A 20,480-nucleotide genomic window follows, 5' to 3' on the forward strand; every position below is an offset into this window, starting at 1 on the left:
GACTTTAGATAAATGTTAGCAAAAATTATGTGCATTCAAATAACACTTTGAAAGATATCCTGTATGACATTCCGACTATAGAATTGCATTTGTGTCCAAATATAGGGGTCTTTTTAAAGTACCGTATTTTCCGCACCATAAGGCGCCCTGGGTTATAAGCCGCGCCTTCAATGAACGGCATATTTCAAAACTTTGTCCACCTATAAGCCGCCCCGTGTTGTAAGCCGCATCTAACTGCGCTAAAGGAATGTCAAAAAAACAGTTAAATAGGTCAGTCAAACTTTAATAATATATTAAAACCAGCGTGATGTGGGCGCGCATGGAATCGTATATCAACATGGACTTAAACTTAAACTTACCTTAACCACTCGCTCATCTTTTCTTCATCCATCCCTTCGAGTTAGCTTTTATGATGACGCCGGCTGGAAAGGTCTCTTTTGGCAAGGTCTTCCTTTTGAATATCACCATGGGTGGAAGTTTCTGGCCATTAGCATGGCAAGCTAGAACCACAGTGAAGGATGACTTCTCATTCCCTGTGGTGCGAATATTCACCGTACGTGCTCCCGTTGTATCCACAGTGCGGTTCACAGGAATATCAGTTGCTGTGAAATAGTAATCCGTGTGCGGATGGAGAGATTGCGTCTTTTCATGAACCGGATCCCTGTCGCTTAGTAGGAGCCATTTTGTGGTCTTTACAGATGTAAACACACAAAGGAAATGAAACGTACGGTAATATCCGCGCGCTTTTTCTTCTTCTACGCGGGCGGGTGGTTGCTTACAGTAGAAGAAGAAGCGCTTCCTGTTCTATGGGGGCGGGTGCTTACCTTGGCGGTTGCTTGCGTAGAAGAAGAAGCGCTTCCTGTTCTACCGGGAAAAAAGATGGCGGCTGTTTACCGTAGTTACGAGACCGAAACTTTATGAAAATGAATCTTAATATTAATCCATATATAAAGCGCACCGGGTTATAAGGCGCACTGTCAGCTTTTGAGAAAATTTGTGGTTTTTAGGTGCGCCTTATAGTGCGGAAAATACGGTACATTTTAAATATAGAAGCGAGTAATAACCCGTGATTAGTTATGATTAATCCAAATTCAAAAGTGTGATTAATCTTTTTGTTTTGTTAATTATCAGGGTTTGTTTTTTTAAACCTAAAAATGACTTATTTGTCATCTGCAGCCCAAAACCAAGTGTGAGCCACACCCGCTGACGCACGGCGACGAGGTAAAGATGGGAGAGACGGTGCTGTCCTTCCATATCCACGCAGGGACAGACACCTGCGATGGCTGCGAGCCCGGCCAGGTTATGGCTCACCTCAGCAAGCACAAGAGAGAGGAGGCGCCAGGTGAGAGCATTCTCAGCAATGGTGATAAATGCACAATACAAGAGCTTTGTCAAAAATGTCGCCATTAAAAGCAATGTATCGGACTTCTAACTACCTACTAGAACTTGCAATTCAGGTAGGAATGGGGTGTGAATGCCAAATGTGCGCAAGCCGCCGAACCACCGATACGCGTGAGTGGAACTGAAATGCTTGAATGTCCAGGGTGAGTGGTGTGTGTGGATGGTGGAACGGTTCCAATCGGATGAGAAATGTGGGATATGCTTAAGCATACTTGCCGACCCTCCCGGATTTTCCGGGATACTCCCGAAATTCAGCGCCTCTCCCGAAAACCTCCCGGGACAAATTTTCTCCCGAAAATCCCCCGAAATTCAGGCGGAGCTGGAGGCCACGCCCCCTCCAGCTCCATGCGGACCTGAGTGACGTGTTGACAGCCTGTTGTACATGCATATGTGACCCACCCATAATGTGTCACATTTTTGTGTTGATTTATTTAGTTTATTTTGTGGTTTGAATTCGTTTTTGGAGCTGTCATTACACATTTATCAGTATTCACATTGGTCAGTAGGGGGCAGTTGGGCGTTTCTTCCCAATTGAATGCTATCACCTGCAGACCGGAAGTGTCTTGTCATTCTGATGAGCGCGACCAGTCTGTGAACAATTGAAACGTCCTGTGTGCTTTTTCCTCCGTATAACAGGTTAGTTTTGGTGAATCAACTCACTGAATAATATCCATGTGATCTTTATAAGTTTAAGTACACATTCTGATGGTGGAGCCTAACTCTAAAGTGTTTGTGAGTTGTAGTTTGTATTTGTGAATGAATCCAGTGCACAGCTGCAGTAATCAATACAAAATGGCGACGTGAGTACGCAATGTTTATATAGGAACTTCTGATCCTAATTCAGACTCCCAAATTAGAGCTCCCGTTTTCTTATTGATTTTATAATGTATATTTGTATAATGTGTGTGTTCTGAAATAGTGACAGAGAATAGAACAAGGATGGACAATTCAACCCTTAACTCAACAATGAGTAGAGGAGTGTTATGTGTGTGTATATGTGTAAATAAATGAACACTGAAATTCAAGTATTTCTTTTATTTATGTATATATATATATATATATATATATATATATATAGCTAGAATTCACTGAAAGTCAAGTATTTCTTATATATATATATATATATATATATATATATAATAGCCACGCCCCCCACCTCCCGAAATCGGAGGTCTCAAGGTTGGCAAGTATGTGCTTAAGTATGTATATTGCCCATTCATCGTCAATGAGAAATTCTGGAAAAAAATTGAATTTTGGGAAAGGGAAAACATGTATTGCCTTCGAGATATTGGAAGAGTAGAGTGTGTGTGGATGGTTGAAAGGTCCAAATCGTGTTAAAAGTGGCGCCAAGTTTTGAGAATTTTGGTCATTGTGGAACTTTGAACATGTCCATCCATTTGAATAGGAATTTCCTGGAAATTTGAGAATCTCTGGAAAACAGGGATTTTTTTTTTAAAATTATTGATTTTAACCCAATCATCCTAGAAGATATGAATGGGTTTGTGTTGGAATTTTTCAAATCAGTTGAAAAATGTTGAGTTAGAGATGAATTAGAGATGTCCGATAATGGCTTTTTTGCCGATATTGTCCAACTCTTAATTACCGTTTCCGATATCAACCGATATATACAGTCGTGGAATTAACACATTATTATGCCTAATTTTGCTGGATGCATTAAACAATGTAACAAGGTTTTCCAAAATAAATCAACTCAAGTTATGGAAAACAATGCCAACATAGCACTGCCATATTTATTATTGAAGTCACAAAGTGCATTATTTTTTTTAACATGCCTCAAAACAGCAGCTTGGAATTTGAGACATGCTCTCCCTGAGAGAGCATGAGGAGGCTGAGGTGGGGGTGTATATTGTAGCGTCCCGGAAGAGTTAGTGCTGCAAGGGGTTCTGGGTATTTGTTCTGTTGTGTTTATGTTGTGTTACGATGCGGATGTTCTCCCGAAATGTGTTTGTCATTCTTGTTTGGTGTGGGTTCACAGTGTGGCGCATATTTGTAACAGTGTTAAAGTTGTTTATACGGCCACCCTCAGTGGGACCTGTATGGCTGTTGACCAAGTATGCATGCATTCACTTGTGTGTGTGTGAAAAGCCATAGATATTATGTGATTGGGCTGGCACGCAAAGGAAGTGCCTTTAAGGCACAGCCCCAATATTGTTGTCTGGGTGGAAATCGGGAGGATGGTTTGGCCCGGGATATTTTCGGGAGGGGCACTGAGATTCGGGAGTCTCCCGGGAAAATCTGGAGGGTTGGCAAGTATGACTGGGAGACGCAACTGCTCTGTACTTCTCCCTACATCCGCGTACCACTCCGTACAGAGGCGTTTTAAAAAGTCATACATTTTACTTTTTGAAACCGATACCGATAATTTCCGATATTACATTTTAAACCATTTATCGGCCGATAATATCGACTGTCCGATATTATCGGACATCCCTAGTTTGAATTGATAATTGGTATTTTGGAATTTCGGGAAAGCCGGGAATTTGTACGAAGAAAAAAAATAAGATCATTTGTTGTCCTGACTTAGAGGAATGTTCTGGGGAATGGTTGAAAAATGTGAACTGTGAAAACTTTCCAGCAAGAAGTGAAAACAGGGCTTTGGAAAAAAAAGTTTGAACTTGGTTTGATTGCCCAGTGAGTGGAGTGTGGAACAGTTGATAAAATGTTGGAATTGTGCAAGTTCGAAAAATGACCCATTCATTTTCAATGGGAAAAATGTCCTAGTAAACCGGGAATTCCGGGTAATCTGGGATATATATATTTTTGGGGGGAGCTCACGATTCCTGGTCGAGCTGAACATTTTGATACTTGAACGGTTCCGAAAAAACTTTGGGCTGTGGCCTCCGATACTCTTTTGCGACGGAAAAATAATAATAGGTGATTTTTTTTTGTATGTGTGTGAATACTAAGGCTGCAGCTAACGATTATTTTTCTATCGATTAATCTATAGATTATTTTTTTCGATTAATCGGTTAATCTATAGATTATTTTTTTCGATTAATCTACAGATTATTTTTCCTTTTACCGATTTTTTTATTTATTTAAAATGAAGATGAAAAAATAAATGTAGGCCAGTTTTATCAAAAGGCATGGCTTTTATTTACAAAAAAAAAAAAAGTATGGCCACTCAGTCAACATTGACAACAACATGACAAAATATTCTGTAACAATGTAAACATTTAAAACTTTTAACATTTAACAAAATTAAAAGTAGCTTATTTGCTTTTTAATGTGCAAATATAAAAGTAAACATCCAGTGCAAATCTTAATATTCTGCAATAGTATAAGCATTTCAAAAGTAAAAGTATTGCTTATTTTGCTTTAAAATGTGCAAAAATAATGATAAACATCCAATACAAAAAAGTGCAAAACAGAAATATTCTGTAACAGTGTAAACATTTCAACAAAAGTAAAAGTATTGCTTATTTGCTAAAATGTGCAAAAATAAAGATAAACATCCAATACAAAAAAGTGCAAAACGAAATATTCTGTAACAGTGTAAACATTTCAACAAAAGTACAAGTATTGCTTATTTTTCTTAATAACACAACAATGATAGTATGATAAAAGTGAAAGTTAATTGTTTCTTTGTACATAGTATATGTAACTGTTAATGTTGTAAAAGGTATTTGCACAACTAATTAACGTTAGCGTTTGTGACACGTCTTGTGCCGTGGGGTTCTTTCAGGACCGACAGACTGAACGCCAGACGGCTTTGCCGGGTTTACAATCTTAATTTTACACAAAGTCTTTTCTCTTCCAAGTCTTTTCTCTTCCAAGTCTTTTCTCTTTCTTTCCTCGCTTTTCAGCTCCTCTTCCTCGCTTGCTCGCTCGTCGTCCTCTGTCTCTGTCTCTCCTCCTCGCTCGCTCCACGTCAGCTTCACTCTGGCTCCTTCCAGTGTCTCTGCTGCTCCCCTTTTCTTCAGCGAGAGGAGATTGGATGATCGCGCACCTGGGCACGATTGGGGCGTCGCTCCCGGCGCGCCCCGCCGCTCGCTCGCCGGCCCCGCCTCTCCACAGCGTTAAAGAGGAGCGCGTCTTTGTAAACACTGAACAGGCACGCCAAACGCTCCTCTCAGAGCGAAACGGTGCTTTAGTTTATGAATTTACAACGCAGATACAAATGACACATTCATGTTTTTGTGTAATGATGACAACGTATACTCACGCGGACGATTGACTAGTTGATGGTGATGTCAAGAACGCGGTCGGGTGTTTTCTTTTCAAAATTTCGTTCATAGCCATTGTGCTGCTATGATAGGCCATTTCCGCTCGACACAGTGTGCATACAACAAAATTATTAGGCCGTTTATTGAAATACTCCCACACTTTTGACGACTTTTGGCGTGCTTTTTTCCCCTCGCTCGCACCCCTCTCATCGTCTGCTTTGCGCTCCGCCATGACGGTAGTGTGACGTAAATATGCGACGCGTCGACGCACAAAAAAGACGTCGACGTATTTACGTAACCGATGACGTCGACTATGTCGACGCGTCGTTTCAGCCTTAGTGAATACATGTGTATATATGGGCATTCACACAATCATTCAATCAAAATGGGTTGTCTTTATAATATTAGAAATGTTGATACAGGGCTTGTATTGCACTGTATCGTGTTAACGGATACATTACAAACAAATCTTCCATAATACACCTCAAATATTAAAACAAGTCTCTGTGTGTGTCACCAAAGGACCAACTCTCAGCAAAGAGGATAAAGAAGTGCTGAGACAGAAGGAGCTCAAGCAGATAAAGGCCAAATATGGCCTCCAGGTAACAACACAGTACCATGCTTAGTTGACCCCCTCCTCGCTGTCGCTCTTACCCATTTCTGCTGCTTCCCTGTCAACAGAGTAAAGAGTTTGAGGAAGGCAAAGCCCTAAAAAACCCAAAGTACAAGGACCGGGCCGAGTCTCGCCGGCAGACCGTGGGCAGCGAGGGGGTTTTCCAACAAGATGATGCCCCAGCTTCTGTTCACGTGTAAGTCCACAATCATCACAGGCGACGAGGTCGCCAATCCGAATGAGACGCTTGGTGACCACTCATGTATTTCTGCCATCTCAAAGGGAGATCAGCGAAGTCAATAAAGGAAGAAAGATGCTGGAAAAGATGGGCTGGAAGAAAGGAGAGGGACTAGGAAAAGGGGGAAGCGGAATGAAAGACCCGGTAAGTTTCTACCCAACGGTAGATTTCAATTCTGCTTGTCAGGCTTTGCTTCAGAACTTCTGAGTCAACCTCAAATTTTGCTCCAAACTATTTTTCCTTTTTGAAATACGGAGCTACCTCGGTTTTTGTCAGAAATCTGTTTCAAAAGGTAAAAAATAATTAATCGTATGATAACGGAATACATTTTTCCCAGAAGAAGTACAGCGGAACCCTGATTTACCAAATTAATTGACTGTTGAACCTGGTTTTTAAATGGACAAGTTCATAAAGCATACTTGCCAACCCTCCCGGATTTTCCGGGAGACTCCCAAAATTCAGCGCCACTCCCGAAAACCTCCCGGGACAAATTTTCTCCCGAAAATCTTCCGAAATTCAGGCGGACTCAGGTCCTCCACAATATAAAAAAGCGTACCTGCTATAACTATAGAATGATCGAGGGCGAGTTCTTGGTTTCTTATGTGGGTTTATTGTTAGGCAGTTTCATTAACGTCCTCCCAGCGTGGCAACAACACACAACAACAGCAGTCACTTTTTTGTATACCGTAAAGCAGTTCGTCTGCTGTAAACAGCAATGTTGTGACACTCTTAAACAGGACAATACTGCCATCTAGTGCATTTGATGAAAGCACTTTTGTGCGTGCCACACATCAATGCATCATCAGAGAGGGTGTTCAGCATGGTTCGAAATATAGTGACAGAGAATAGAACAAGGATGGACAATTCAACCCTTAACTCAACAATGAGTAGATGAGTGTTGTGTGTGTATATGTGTAAATAAATGAACACTGAAATTCAAGTTTTTTTAATTTTTATATATATATATATAATAAAATATATATATATATATATATATATATATATATATATATATATATATATATATATATATATATATATATATATATATATATATATAATAAAATATATATATATATATATATAAATATATATATATATAATAGTACCCTATTTTGGTAAAAGAATGCGTACTTTGAAGACACTAGTGTGTGTATATTACGGATGATGTTCGAAAACCAGTTCTCCCGATTGTTCGATAAGAAAAGAACCGATTCCATGGATTCAAATCCCTTTTTGAGAAAAGGTTCCCGTTATCGAAGCCACTATAGTAAAGAAAAATATTTGGTTCTTTATTCGAATCCCTGGGAACAAATCCCATGTCACAGAAATGTCCTGTGACACGTCAATGCTTGATCATTTAACACTCGTTGCCATATTGCATATGATCATTTAATACTTGTTGCCATATTGCATAATAAAGTTTTGCAATTTCATGCGGTGCATATATTTTTTCAGTCGAAACGGAAAGAAGGAATACATTTCGTAAATTTAGATTAAGTACCTAATGGCGAATATTTTCCTCAGGCGTTGGTCCCTGTGCCGTCAATAGTATGATCCTTTTGTTTTGGTGCCATTCTTTACAGGGTGAAACTTTGGATTGATTTTATTTTCTGCTGAACGTGTCTTTAGATTCATCTTAAAATCAGGAAGGCCCAGTCCGGACTGGGGGCGTGTGCCACCGTGTCGCTGGATGATGCCTCGCTGACCAGGACCAAATCCCAAAAGAATTGGGAGAAAGCCCGTGAGAGATTCGCAGACAAGTGCCAGGCGGACATGCCGCCATCCAAAACCGAGAAGAGCGCGTCCCCCAAAGCCTGGGTCAAAGCGGAGACCGAGACCGCGGACCCTCAAACTGACATAGACCCAGGCGCCCAGAGCTAAAACGGTATCTGACTTCTGTTATTACGGACAACTGTGCTTTGTACAAAGGATAAGCCACAATGCTTCTGAGGGTCCGACCAGCAGCAGTGCACGACCCACGGATCGCCCTGAGCAAATATTGACACAGTCGAGCTGCGTTTCTCACAGTGATGTCATCCTGTTTGGGCGTGCTCAGACATGCAACATGAGATTGTAGCACAAGACTGCAACTGTAAGTTCTCACGTGGCACACAAAAGTACCAAGAACTGGTTGTGTTATCGCTTCATGTTACGGCCGGTGCCAAGTATGGAGGTTAGTTTTGTTTTTATTAAGTAAGCTTTTTTTCCCACACTTAATTTATGTAACTGAATGTTTTGCATTTGAATTTGGTGAACTGATTTATTTATTTTTACATCAAACTGACAATTTAGTTGTTTTAAAATTCAGTGTAAAAAAATATTCAGTGTATGAAAATTCACCGTTAAAAAATTAAATGTAAGCGTAAAAAAAAAAAACAGCGCTGAAAAATTTGGTGTCTCAAAATTCACTGCTTCAAAAAGCAAGACTCACTTCCGCAAAATGAAGGCTGAAGCAATCGATCCTGTCTCAGAAGCAGCCAATGAGGTGTCAGGTTTGAAGTCACGTGACACGGGTCTTGGCAAAACAGCATTAAAAAAGCAGTTAACTGGGCATAATAATACAATATTTTAATTTTTAAACTATAGAAATGATTCCAAATTGTTATACACTGAATTGTTTTACACTGAATTCTAAAACACTACATTTTTTTTCAAGGAAATTGTCAGGTTAATTTGATGTAAAAAAAAAAAAAAAAAAAATCAGTTCACAAAATTCAAACGCAAAAACCTAAACACAGTGTCAAAAAATCTTTGGTAATAAAGACACAAATGAAGGTCCATACTAAGAAGCGTGCAGGCGTGTAGACAATTATAAACACACACACACACACACACACACACACACACACACACACACACACACACACACACACACACACACACACACAACAAAGGTGTTTTCCACCAAGTCACTCTGATTCTCTGTCAGTTCATGTTCCACGTGTGTAAATATCACCTGATTCAAACCTGTTATGTTAGCTTTCATGTTTATAATGAGAAATACTAGTATTTTCTAAACAACTTGAAATAAACGACATGCGAGAGTACCTCCACGTGAATGTAGCACTTAGCAGTATTAGAGGGTATGAGGTCATTGATTGCAGTTAGCGTGAATACACCAATGCCATGTCGTGGACTCACGTGACACTGCTGCTCTTCCTCTGACTCGCTGTGCCTCCCATTTTCAGCTGCTGCTAATTTCCCAGACTTCCAAACTCGCTCCTGTGCTCCTGCTCCCAAACCTCTTGACACTTGACAGGTGACTCCGCTTAGACTCCGCTTAGACTCCGCCCTCATTTCAGCGAGTAAACAAAGCGCCGCTGGTGTCCTGAACGTGGGCGGGGCCATACTTGCCTGACGGCGTGATCATCCGTAACGAGACGTGACTCACGAGATGAAGCAGGCGTTTATTCTTGTTTGACGAGGCGGCCCTGGGCTCTGCCTGATCTAAATCCAGCAGCTCTCCACACTTTTCTCAGACAACGGCCGTCTGTTTTTCTGAGTGCCTCAAATAATACAAAGTGAGCACGCTAATCATTTAAGGTGATCAGTGTTGATAATGTTATCTTGAGTGGGCGGAGACACTTTGTCTACAGCCCTGAGAGTATAGAATAGAATAGAATAGAAAGTACTTTATTGATCCCTGGGGGAAATTCAGCACCACAGTTTGCTCACAATAAACACTTCAGTATTTTTTACATGTGAATACTTTAAATAGAGTCTATTATACAGCATTATTCACATATGAATAACATAAATACAGTATTATACAGCATTATTCACATGTGAATAATATAAATACAGTTTATTATACAGCATTGTTCACATGTGAATAATATAAATACAGTCTATTATACGGCATTATTCACATGTGAATAATATAAATACAGTCTATTATACAGCATTATTCACATGTGAATAATATAAATACAGTCTAAGATACAGCATTATTCACATGTGAATAATATAAATACATCTATTATACAGCATTATTCACATGTGAATAATATAAATACAGTCTATTATACAGCATTATTCACATGTGAATAATATAAATACATCTATTATACAGCATTATTCTCATGTGAATAATATACATACGGTCTATACAGTCTATTATACAACATTATTTACATGTGAATAACATAAATACAGTCTATTATACGGTATTATTCACATGTGAATAATATAAATACTGTATTATACAGCATTATTCACATGTGAATAATATACATACAGTTTAGTATACGGTATTATTCACATGTGAATAATATAAATAGTCTATTATACAGCATTATTCACATGTGAATACTATAAATACAGTCTATTATACAGCATTATTCACATGTGAATAATATAACTACAGTCTATTATACAGCATTATTCACATATGAATAACATAAATACAGTATTATACAGCATTATTCACATGTGAATAATATAAATACAGTCTATTATACAGCATTATTCACATGTGAATAATATAAATACAGTCTATTATACAGCATTATTCTCATGTGAATAATATACATACGGTCTATTATACGGTATTATTCACATGTGAATAATATAAATACAATCTATTATACAACATTATTCACATGTGAATAACATAAATACAGTCTATTATACAGCCTTATTCACATGTGAATAATATAAATACAGTATTATACAGCATTATTCACATGTGAATAATATAAATACAGTCTATTATACAGCATTATTCACATGTGAATAATATAAATACAGTCTATTATACAGCGTTATTCACATGTGAATAATATACATACAGTCTATTATACGGTATTATTCACATGTGAATAATATAAATACAGTCTATTATACAACATTATTCACATGTGAATAACATAAATACAGTCTATTATACAGCATTATTCACATGTAAATGATATAAATACAGTCTATTATACAGCATTATTCACATGTGAATAATATAAATACTGTCTATTATAGAGCATTATTCACATGTGAATAACATAAATACAGTCTATTATACGGTATTATTCACATGTGAATACTATAAATACAGTCTATTATACAGCATTATTCACATGTGAATACTATAAATACAGTCTATTATACAGCATTATTCACATGTGAATACTATAAATACAGTCTATCATACAGCATTATTCACATGTGAATAATATAAATACAGTCTATTATACAGCGTTATTCACATGTGAATAACATAAATACAGTCTATTATACAGCATTATTCACATGTAAATAATATAAATACAGTCTATTATACAGCATTATTCACATGTGAATAATATACATACAGTTTAGTATACGGTATTATTCACATGTGAATAATATAAGTATAGTCTATTATACGGTATTATTCACATGTGAATACTATAAATACAGTATTATACAGTATTATTCACATGTGAATACTATAAATACAGTCTATTATACAGCATTATTCACATGTGAATACTATAAATACAGTGTATTATACAGCATTATTCACATGTGAATAATATAAATACAGTATTATACAGCATTATTCACATGTGAATAATATAAATACATCTATTATACAGCATTATTCACATGTGAATAATATAAATACAGTCTATTATACAGCATTATTCACATCTGAATAATATAAATACAGTCTATTATACAGCATTATTCACATGTGAATAATATACATAGTCTATTATACAGCATTATTCACATGTGAATACTATAAATAGTCTATTATACAGCATTATTCACATGTGAATAATATAAATACATCTACTATACAGCATTATTCACATGTGAATAATATAAATACAGTCTATTATACAGCATTATTCACATGTGAATACTATAAATACAGTATTATACAGCATTATTCACATGTGAATAATATAAATACATCTATTATACAGCATTATTCACATGTGAATACTATACATACAGTCTATTATACATTTAAGTACAGTGAAAAAGGAACATATGCATTATACAGTCTAATGGCTGTGTGTATGAAGGACTTCCTGTGTTGTTCCGTGTGCAGATGTTGCGCAATCTGTGCAGCGTGACTGACATCTGCTGGCCAGTTCTACTTGGCACCACCTTTGGCTGTCATAGGCCTTACTTTCCTGACAATGGCAAGTGACACAGGTCAAAAGTCACTCCCTCTCTCCTATGTCACATACTCAAAAGGAACATTCTTGATTTGGTGAGATAAGTGTGTCTACAGATAGCAGAGGAACGTCACTAACAAGCGCCAGTTCCAGGTCCGAAACGGCTGTCAAAGTGTCCCAACTTGTCAGAATACATCTGTTTTTCAGGTGAGAGGCAAGATTTATGATCTACAATAAACTTACATTCCATGGTGTAAACATGTTGCCGCTATAAATAGTTTGTCTGCGTTAGCACTTGTGATAACAATATCAGTAATGCTTGGTTAATATTCAAGTCACCACAGTAAATTGAGTATTTGTAGCGCTTTTTGACTGGTTATTTACCAGATTTTAGTGGAGCTCTCATTGGCTGACTTTTATTTACATTGATTTGACATTTAGAAAGCTTTTTTTTTTTTTTTTTAAATCCAACTGTCATAATGATTGTGAACGATAGGAAAAATTCCTCAAAAGTTCCCCTTTAATTAGGGTCTGACTGCTTTAACAAAATAAAGTACTTTAGACGAGCATAATGCACTTAAAACAATTGGCTTGACGCTCCTCTACTTTCTCCTGCAACAACAAACAACTCCAGACGCTCCTCTTCGTTTTGTATCGTTCACTTGTCAACTTAATCATTCAAAAAACGTCAAACAATAACGATGTGGGAACAAATGAATGGCAAAATAAAGCAAGTTTGTTACAGTAAGAAAGGGTTAGAAAAGGTAAGAGTAAGGTCAAAAAACTGTGTGGCTCCATTTCACCATACCTTTGATTGATTGATTGAAACTTTTATTAGTAGATTGCGCAGTACAGTACATATTCCGTACAATTGACCACTAAATGGTAACACCCCAATACGTTTTTCAACTTGTTTAACCTCTAAAGGCATAGTGGCCACATGCGTGGACAGCACCTTTTAGCTGTTATTTCCAAAATTGTGTACACTACTGAATTGGGGTCTTATGGCCACTTATGTGGACACTTATACTGCCATCTGGTGGAGTCAGAAGAGTATAACATACCATGGAATTTGGGGGGGGGGGGAAGTGTAAAAATTAAAATTAGCATGTCACTGCACATGAAGTACACGTTTGTGTACTTATGGACTATAAGTACATCATATCAAAAGATGATTTTTAGTTTTTATTCTAATTAGCAGTATAAAATAGTACGTCATCACATTATTCAGACAAATGTAACGATTACAAATAAAGTGTACCTTTATAATTATTCTAAGCATGCAATATATACATTTTCGTATTATTTTAAATAAGGTAAATAGTCCCCTTTGGGCTGAATAAACATAAAGCACCTTCCATAAAATGTAAATTAACTTAAATAGTATTTAGGCTCCTACAACAATTATTGGTAATTAATTATGCTTTGACTTAAAATACTTGTCAGAATTGTCCAAAGATGTATTTCACCAATAAATGTGAGGATATTTGCATGTAATTAAAAAACATGTTATTCCATTTTATACATGACACAACAAGCACACACTAAAAAAATAAGTAAGATGTAAAAAAAACGGTTTAAAAAAAAAAATTAAACGGGAAAAACTATTATAATTTTAGTGTATTTGTTTGTAATTGATATCCGTTGTGCTTTTAAATTATATTTTAAAGTTAGGATTTACCATACTTGCCAACCTTGAGACCTCCGATTTCGGGAGGTGGGGGGTGGGGGCGTGGTCGGGGGTGGGGCGGGGGGCGTGGTTAAGATATATATATATATAAGAAATACTTGACTTTCAGTGAATTCTAGCTATATATATATATATTTTTTTTATTTTTTTATTTTTTTTATTTTTTTTTTATTACATTATATATCTATATATATACACAGTATATATATAAATAAATAAATAAAAGAAATACTTGAATTTCAGTGTTCATTTATTTACACATATACACACACATAACACTCATCTACTCATTGTTGAGTTAAGGGTTGAATTGTCCATCCTTGTTGTATTCTCTGTCACTATTTCAGAACACACACATTATAAAATCAATAAGAAAACGGGAGCTCTAATTTGGGAGTCTGAATTAGGATCAGAAGTTCCTATATAAACATTGCGCACTCACGTCGCCTTTTTGTATTGATTACTGCAGCTGTGCACTGGATTCATTCACAAATACAAACTACAACTCACAAACACTTTAGAGTTAGGCTCCACCATCAGAATGTGTACTTAAACTTATAAAGATCACATGGATATTATTCAGTGAGTTGATTCACCAAAACTAACCTGTTATACAGGAGGAAAAAGCACACAGGACGTTTCAATTGTTCACAGACTGGTCGCGCTCATCAGAATGACAAGACACTTCCGGTCTGCAGGTGATAGCATTCAATTGGGAAGAAACGCCCTATTGGCCAATGTGAATACTGATAAATGTGTAATGACAGCTCCAAAAACGAATTCAAACCACAAAATAAAATAAATAAATCAACACAAAAATGTGACACATTATGGGTGGGTCACATATGCATGTACAGTAGATGGCAGTATTGTGCTGTTTAAAAGTCACAACATTGCTGTTTACGGCAGACGAACTGCTTTACTGTAGACGAAAACTTGACTGCTGTTGTTGTGTGTTGTTACCGCGCTGGGAGGACGTTAATGAAACTGCCTAACAATAAACCCACATAAGAAACCAATCATTAGCTGCTTATATTGTGGGAAAGCGGACGTGTGAACAGGCTGTCAACACGTCACTCAGGTCCGCATGGAGCTGGAGGGGGCGTGGCCTCCAGCTCCGCCTGAATTTCGGGAGATTTTCGGGAGAAAATTTGTCCCGGGAGGTTTTCGGGAGAGGCGCTGAATTTCGGGAGTCTCCCGGAAAATCCGGGAGGGTTGGCAAGTATGGGATTTACTCATGAGTTGTCATGTTATTAATGAAAATAATGGTGTTTATTATTTTTGCCATAATGGTCAAGCCCTACCATCACTAGAAAGTACTTTGATGACAATATTTTCAGGCTTTGGTGGGCGTGTGGGACCAGATCTGGGTTTGACACCTTTTTAAAGAAAAAAGTCCATGAAAAACATATTCAGAATAGGGAAGTGAGAAGTTTCCCACCTCCAACAAGAAAGAAAAAGCTGCTCTTTGCTTACCGTATTTTCCGCACCATAAGGCGCCCTGGGTTATAAGCCGCGCCTTCAATGAACGGCATATTTCAAAACTTTGTCCACCTATAAGCCGCCCCGTGTTGTAAGCCGCATCTAACTGCGCTAAAGGAATGTCAAAAAAACAGTCAAATAGGTCAGTCAAACTTTAATAATATATTAAAACCAGCGTGATGTGTGCGCGCATGGAATCGTATATCAACATGGACGGAGCTGCGTGAAAAAAGCCACCCGGCCTCTTCGCGTAAACTTAAACTTACCTTAACCACTCGCTCATCTTTTCTTCATCCATCCCTTCGAGTTAGCTTTTATGATGACGCCGGCTGGAAAGGTCTCTTTTGGCAAGGTCTTCCTTTTGAATATCACCATGGGTGGAAGTTTCTGGCCATTAGCATGGCAAGCTAGAACCACAGTGAAGGATGACTTCTCATTCCCTGTGGTGCGAATATTCACCGTACGTGCTCCCGTTGTATCCACAGTGCGGTTCACAGGAATATCAAAAGTCAGTGGAACCGTCCATGTTGATAATGTTCTCTGGCCGGATCTTTTTTTCAGCTATCTTGTTTTTACAATATGCACGGAAAGTAGCCAGCTTTTCTTGAAAGTCTTTAGGCAGTTGCTGTGAAATAGTAGTCCGTGTGCGGATGGAGAGATTGCGTCTTTTCATGAACCGGATCCCTGTCGCTTAGTAGGAGCCATTTTGTGGTCTTTACAGATGTAAACACACAAAGGAAATGAAACGTACGGTAATATCCGCGCGCTTTTTCTTCTTCTACGCGGGCAGGTGGTTGCTTACAGTAGAAGAAGAAGCGCTTCCTGTTCTATGGGGGCGGGTGCTTACCTTGGCGGTTGCTTGCGTAGAAGAAGAAGCGCTTCCTCTTCTACGGGGAAAAAAGATGGCGGCTGTTTACCGTAGTTGCGAGACCTAAACTTTATGAAAATGAATCTTAATATTAATCCATATATAAAGCGCACCGGGTTAAAAGCCGCACTGTCAGCTTTTGAGTAAATTTGTGGTTTTTAGGTGCGGCTAATAGTGCGGAAAATACGGTACTTGAGTGTGGACTTCCTGTTGGCAGCAGTGAGGAACATCGCCTCAGTAGGCGTGTTTGACAAGCACTTCCTCTTTCTCAAGATGACAAAACTATTCATGCGTTCACATTTTTTAATAATAATAGATTTTATTTGCAAAAAGCACTTTCCACTGAGTCAACAACCTCAAAGTGCTACAGTGTATTAAAAAATAAAAATAAAAAAGATAATGAAAATAAAAACTAGAACGGCCTAATAGCTAGAACTAGTATGCATATATCTTAAAAAGGCTTTTTTTAAAAAAAGAAGGGTTTTTAAACCTTTTTTAAAAGCATCCACAGTCTGTGGTGCCCTCAGGTGGTCAGGGAGAGCGTTCCACAGACCGTTTCTAATTGCACAGTACCATGGAAAACTATTCATGCGTTCACATTTTTTACACTTTCTAATTGCAAAGTACCATGGGAAATACTTTATTAATACACGTTTGCTCGTCTTTGAACAATCATCTCCTGTTTACAAACGACTGAACTCCTCCAGGCAACTTCATTTGTGTCCTCAAAATTCTACAGACAATACCCCGCAATGACAATGTGAAGTTTTCATTGTAATTTGCTAATTTATTACAACTAAAAATAATTTAAAAAATCACATTTACTTAAGTATTCACAGCCTTTGCTCTTAGTTGATGCACCTTTGGCAGCAATTACACCTCAAGTCTTTTTGAATATGATGTCACGAACTTGGCACACCTATCTTTGGTCCATTCCTCTTTGCAGCACCTCTCAAGCTCCATCAGGTTGGATGGGAAGTGTTGGTTTTCATCCAGGATGTCTCTGTACATTGCTGCATTCACCTTAGTCTAGTCAGGGAGGTGACCAAGACCATGGTCACTCTGTCAGAGCAGCTGCATTCCTCTGTGGAGAGATGAGAACCACCAATCAGGTCTGTGTGGTTGAGTGGCCACGCAGACAGAAGCCATTTTTTAGTCAAAAGTTTGCCAAAATGCACCTGAAAGACTCTCAGACCATGAGAAACCAAAGTCTCTGGTCTGATGAGACAAAGATTGAAGTCTTTGGCGGGAATGTTTGGAGGAAACCAGGCACCGCTCATCACCAGGACAATACCATCCCTACAGTGCAGCATGGTGGTGGCAGCATCATGATGTGGGGATATAATTCAGTGGAATGAACTGGGAGACTAGTCAGGATAGAGGGAAAGGTGAATGCAGCAATGTACAGAGACACCCTGGATGAAAACCGACGCTTCCCATCCAATTTGATGGTGCTGCAAAGAGGAATGGACCAAAGATAGGTGTGCCAAGCTCATGGCATGGTATTCAAAAAGACTTGAGGTGTAATTGCTGCCAAAGGTGCATCAACTAAGTATTGAGCAAAGGCTGTGAATACTTACATGTGACTTTTTTTTTTATTGATTTGCAATTTAAAAAAATACATTTTCACATTGTCATTATGGGGTATTGTTTGTAGAATTTTGAGGACAACAATGAAGTTATTCCATTTTACAATAAGGCTGTAACACAACATGTGGTGCCAACAACACACCTGCAGTAAATGATGCTTTATTGCCAATATATTCATTTATTTAAGGCACACCCTCAAAATAATTGGCTCTTTGGCCAACTAGATGTGACCAGTCAAAGTCCAAAACTAGATGTGACCAGGCAAAGTCCAAGACTAGATGTGACCAGTCAAAGTCCAAGACTCAATGCGACCAGTCAAAGTCCAAGACTAGATGTGACCAATCTGAGACTAGATGTGACCAGTCAAAGTCCAAGATTAGATGTGACCAAACTAAGACTAGATGTGACCAGTCGAAGTTCAAGACTGGATGTGACCAGTCAAAGTTCAAGACTAGATGTGACCAAACTAAGACTAGATGTGACCAGTCAAAGTCCAAGACTAGATGTGACCAGTCAAAGTCCAAGACTCAATGTGACCAGTCAAAGTCCAAGACTCGATGTGACCAAACTAAGACTATATGTGACCAGTCAAAGTCCAAGACTCTGTGTGACCAGTCAAAGTCTAAGACTCGATGTGACCAGTCAATGTCTAAGACTCGTTGTGACCAGTCTAAGTCTAACACTAGATGTGACCAGTCTAAGTCTAAGACCTTCGATCCCTCAGACGGCATTGTATCAAAAACCCACATCAATCTCTAAAGGATATCACCACATGTGCTCAGGAACACTTCAGAAAACCACTGTCACTAAATACAGTTGGTCGCTACATCTGTAAGTGCAAGTTAAAGCTCTACTATGCAAAGCCAAAGCCATTTATCAACAACACCCAGAAACGCCGCCGGCTTCTCTGGGCCCGAGATCATCTAAGATGGACTCATGCAAAGTGGAAAAGTGTTCTGTGGTCTGACGAGTTTTTGGAAATATTCGACATCGTGTCATCCGGACCAAAGGGGAAGCGAACCATCCAGACTGTTATCGGCGCAAAGTTCAAAAGCTAGCATGTGTGATGGTATGGGGGTGCATTAGTGCCCAAGACATGGGTAACTTACACATCTGTGAAGGCACCATTAATGCTGAAAGGTACATACAGGTTTTGGAGCAACATATGCTGCCATCTAAGTGCCGTCTTTTTCATGGACGCCCCTGCTTATTTCAGCAAGACAATATTTCAGCAAGACAATGCCAAGCCACATTCAGCACGTGTTACAACAGCGTGGCTTCGTAAAAAAAAAGAGTGCGGGTACTTTCCTGGCCCGCCTGCAGTCCAGACCTGTCTCCCATCGAAAATACGACAGAAATTGTGTGATGACTGTATTATGATGATAGTATATATTTGTACCATGAATTGATTAACGTGGACCCCGACTTAAACAAGTTGAACAACTTATTGGGGTGTTATCATTTAGTGGTCAATTGTACGGAATATGTACTGTACTGTGCAATCTACTAATAAAAGTTTCAAACAATCAATCAAAAAAAAATGCTCTCAGCAGGCTGATGCAGGCCTCGCCCACATTTTGGAGATAAAAAGTAGATGTGACGAATCACGTTAGAAAACAAAGTTAAAATGACTGCTGTGTCTATTTTGGGGAGGATTTGAGCCGCAGTTGATGTCCAGACGTCACGTTCATGTCCAGACGTCACGTTCATGTCCAGACGTCACGTTCATGTCCGGACGTCACGTTCATGTCCGGACGTCACGTTCATGTCCGGACGTCACGTTCAAGTCCGGACGTCACGTTCATGTCCGGACGTCACGTTCGTGTCCGGACGTCACGTTCATGTCCAGACGTCACGTTCATGTCCGGACGTCACGTTCATGTCCTGACGTCACGTTCATGTCCGGACGTCACGTTCATGTCCGGACGTCACGTTCATGTCCGGACGTCACGTTCTTGTCCGGACGTCACGTTCATGTCCGGACGTCACGTTCTTGTCCGGACGTCACGTTCTTGTCCGGACGTCACGTTCATGTCCGGACGTCACGTTCTTGTCCGGACGTCACGTTCATGTCCGGACGTCACGTTCATGTCCGGACGTCACGTTCTTGTCCGGACGTCACGTTCATGTCCGGACGTCACGTTCTTGTCCGGACGTCACGTTCATGTCCGGACGTCACGTTCATGTCCGGACGTCACGTTCATGTCCGGACGTCACGTTCATGTCCGGACGTCACGTTCATGTCCGGACGTCACGTTCATGTCCTGACGTCACGTTCATGTCCGGACGTCACGTTCATGT

General features: G+C 38.9%; 2 protein-coding genes across 3 annotated transcripts in view; one reads left to right on the forward strand and one right to left on the reverse strand.

Moving 5' to 3' along the window:
* aggf1 (angiogenic factor with G patch and FHA domains 1) overlaps positions 1-9,685 on the forward strand; it is a 33,284-nt gene extending 23,599 nt beyond the window's left edge. Inside the window, exons 12-16 of one of the 2 annotated variants that reach the window (XM_072912650.1) lie at positions 1,177-1,342; positions 6,111-6,190; positions 6,270-6,397; positions 6,484-6,583; positions 8,072-9,685. In XM_072912650.1, the coding sequence (XP_072768751.1) occupies positions 1,177-1,342; positions 6,111-6,190; positions 6,270-6,397; positions 6,484-6,583; positions 8,072-8,323 (726 nt within the window). In that variant the 3' untranslated portion in view covers positions 8,324-9,685. The remainder of the gene's footprint in view (positions 1-1,176; positions 1,343-6,110; positions 6,191-6,269; positions 6,398-6,483; positions 6,584-8,071) is intronic. The other variant, XM_061932789.1, reaches the window with a different exon arrangement.
* The window catches only part of tacc1 (transforming, acidic coiled-coil containing protein 1), a 94,693-nt gene extending 84,996 nt beyond the window's left edge, over positions 1-9,697 (reverse strand). Inside the window, exon 1 of the mRNA XM_061932786.2 lies at positions 9,584-9,697. Coding sequence (XP_061788770.1) covers positions 9,584-9,624 — 41 coding nt within the window. The 5' untranslated portion in view covers positions 9,625-9,697. The remainder of the gene's footprint in view (positions 1-9,583) is intronic.
* Positions 9,698-20,480: the final 10,783 nt, after the last annotated feature.

Source organism: Nerophis lumbriciformis, linkage group LG38, assembly GCF_033978685.3.
Source record: "Nerophis lumbriciformis linkage group LG38, RoL_Nlum_v2.1, whole genome shotgun sequence".
Classification (NCBI taxonomy): Eukaryota; Metazoa; Chordata; class Actinopteri; order Syngnathiformes; family Syngnathidae; genus Nerophis; species Nerophis lumbriciformis.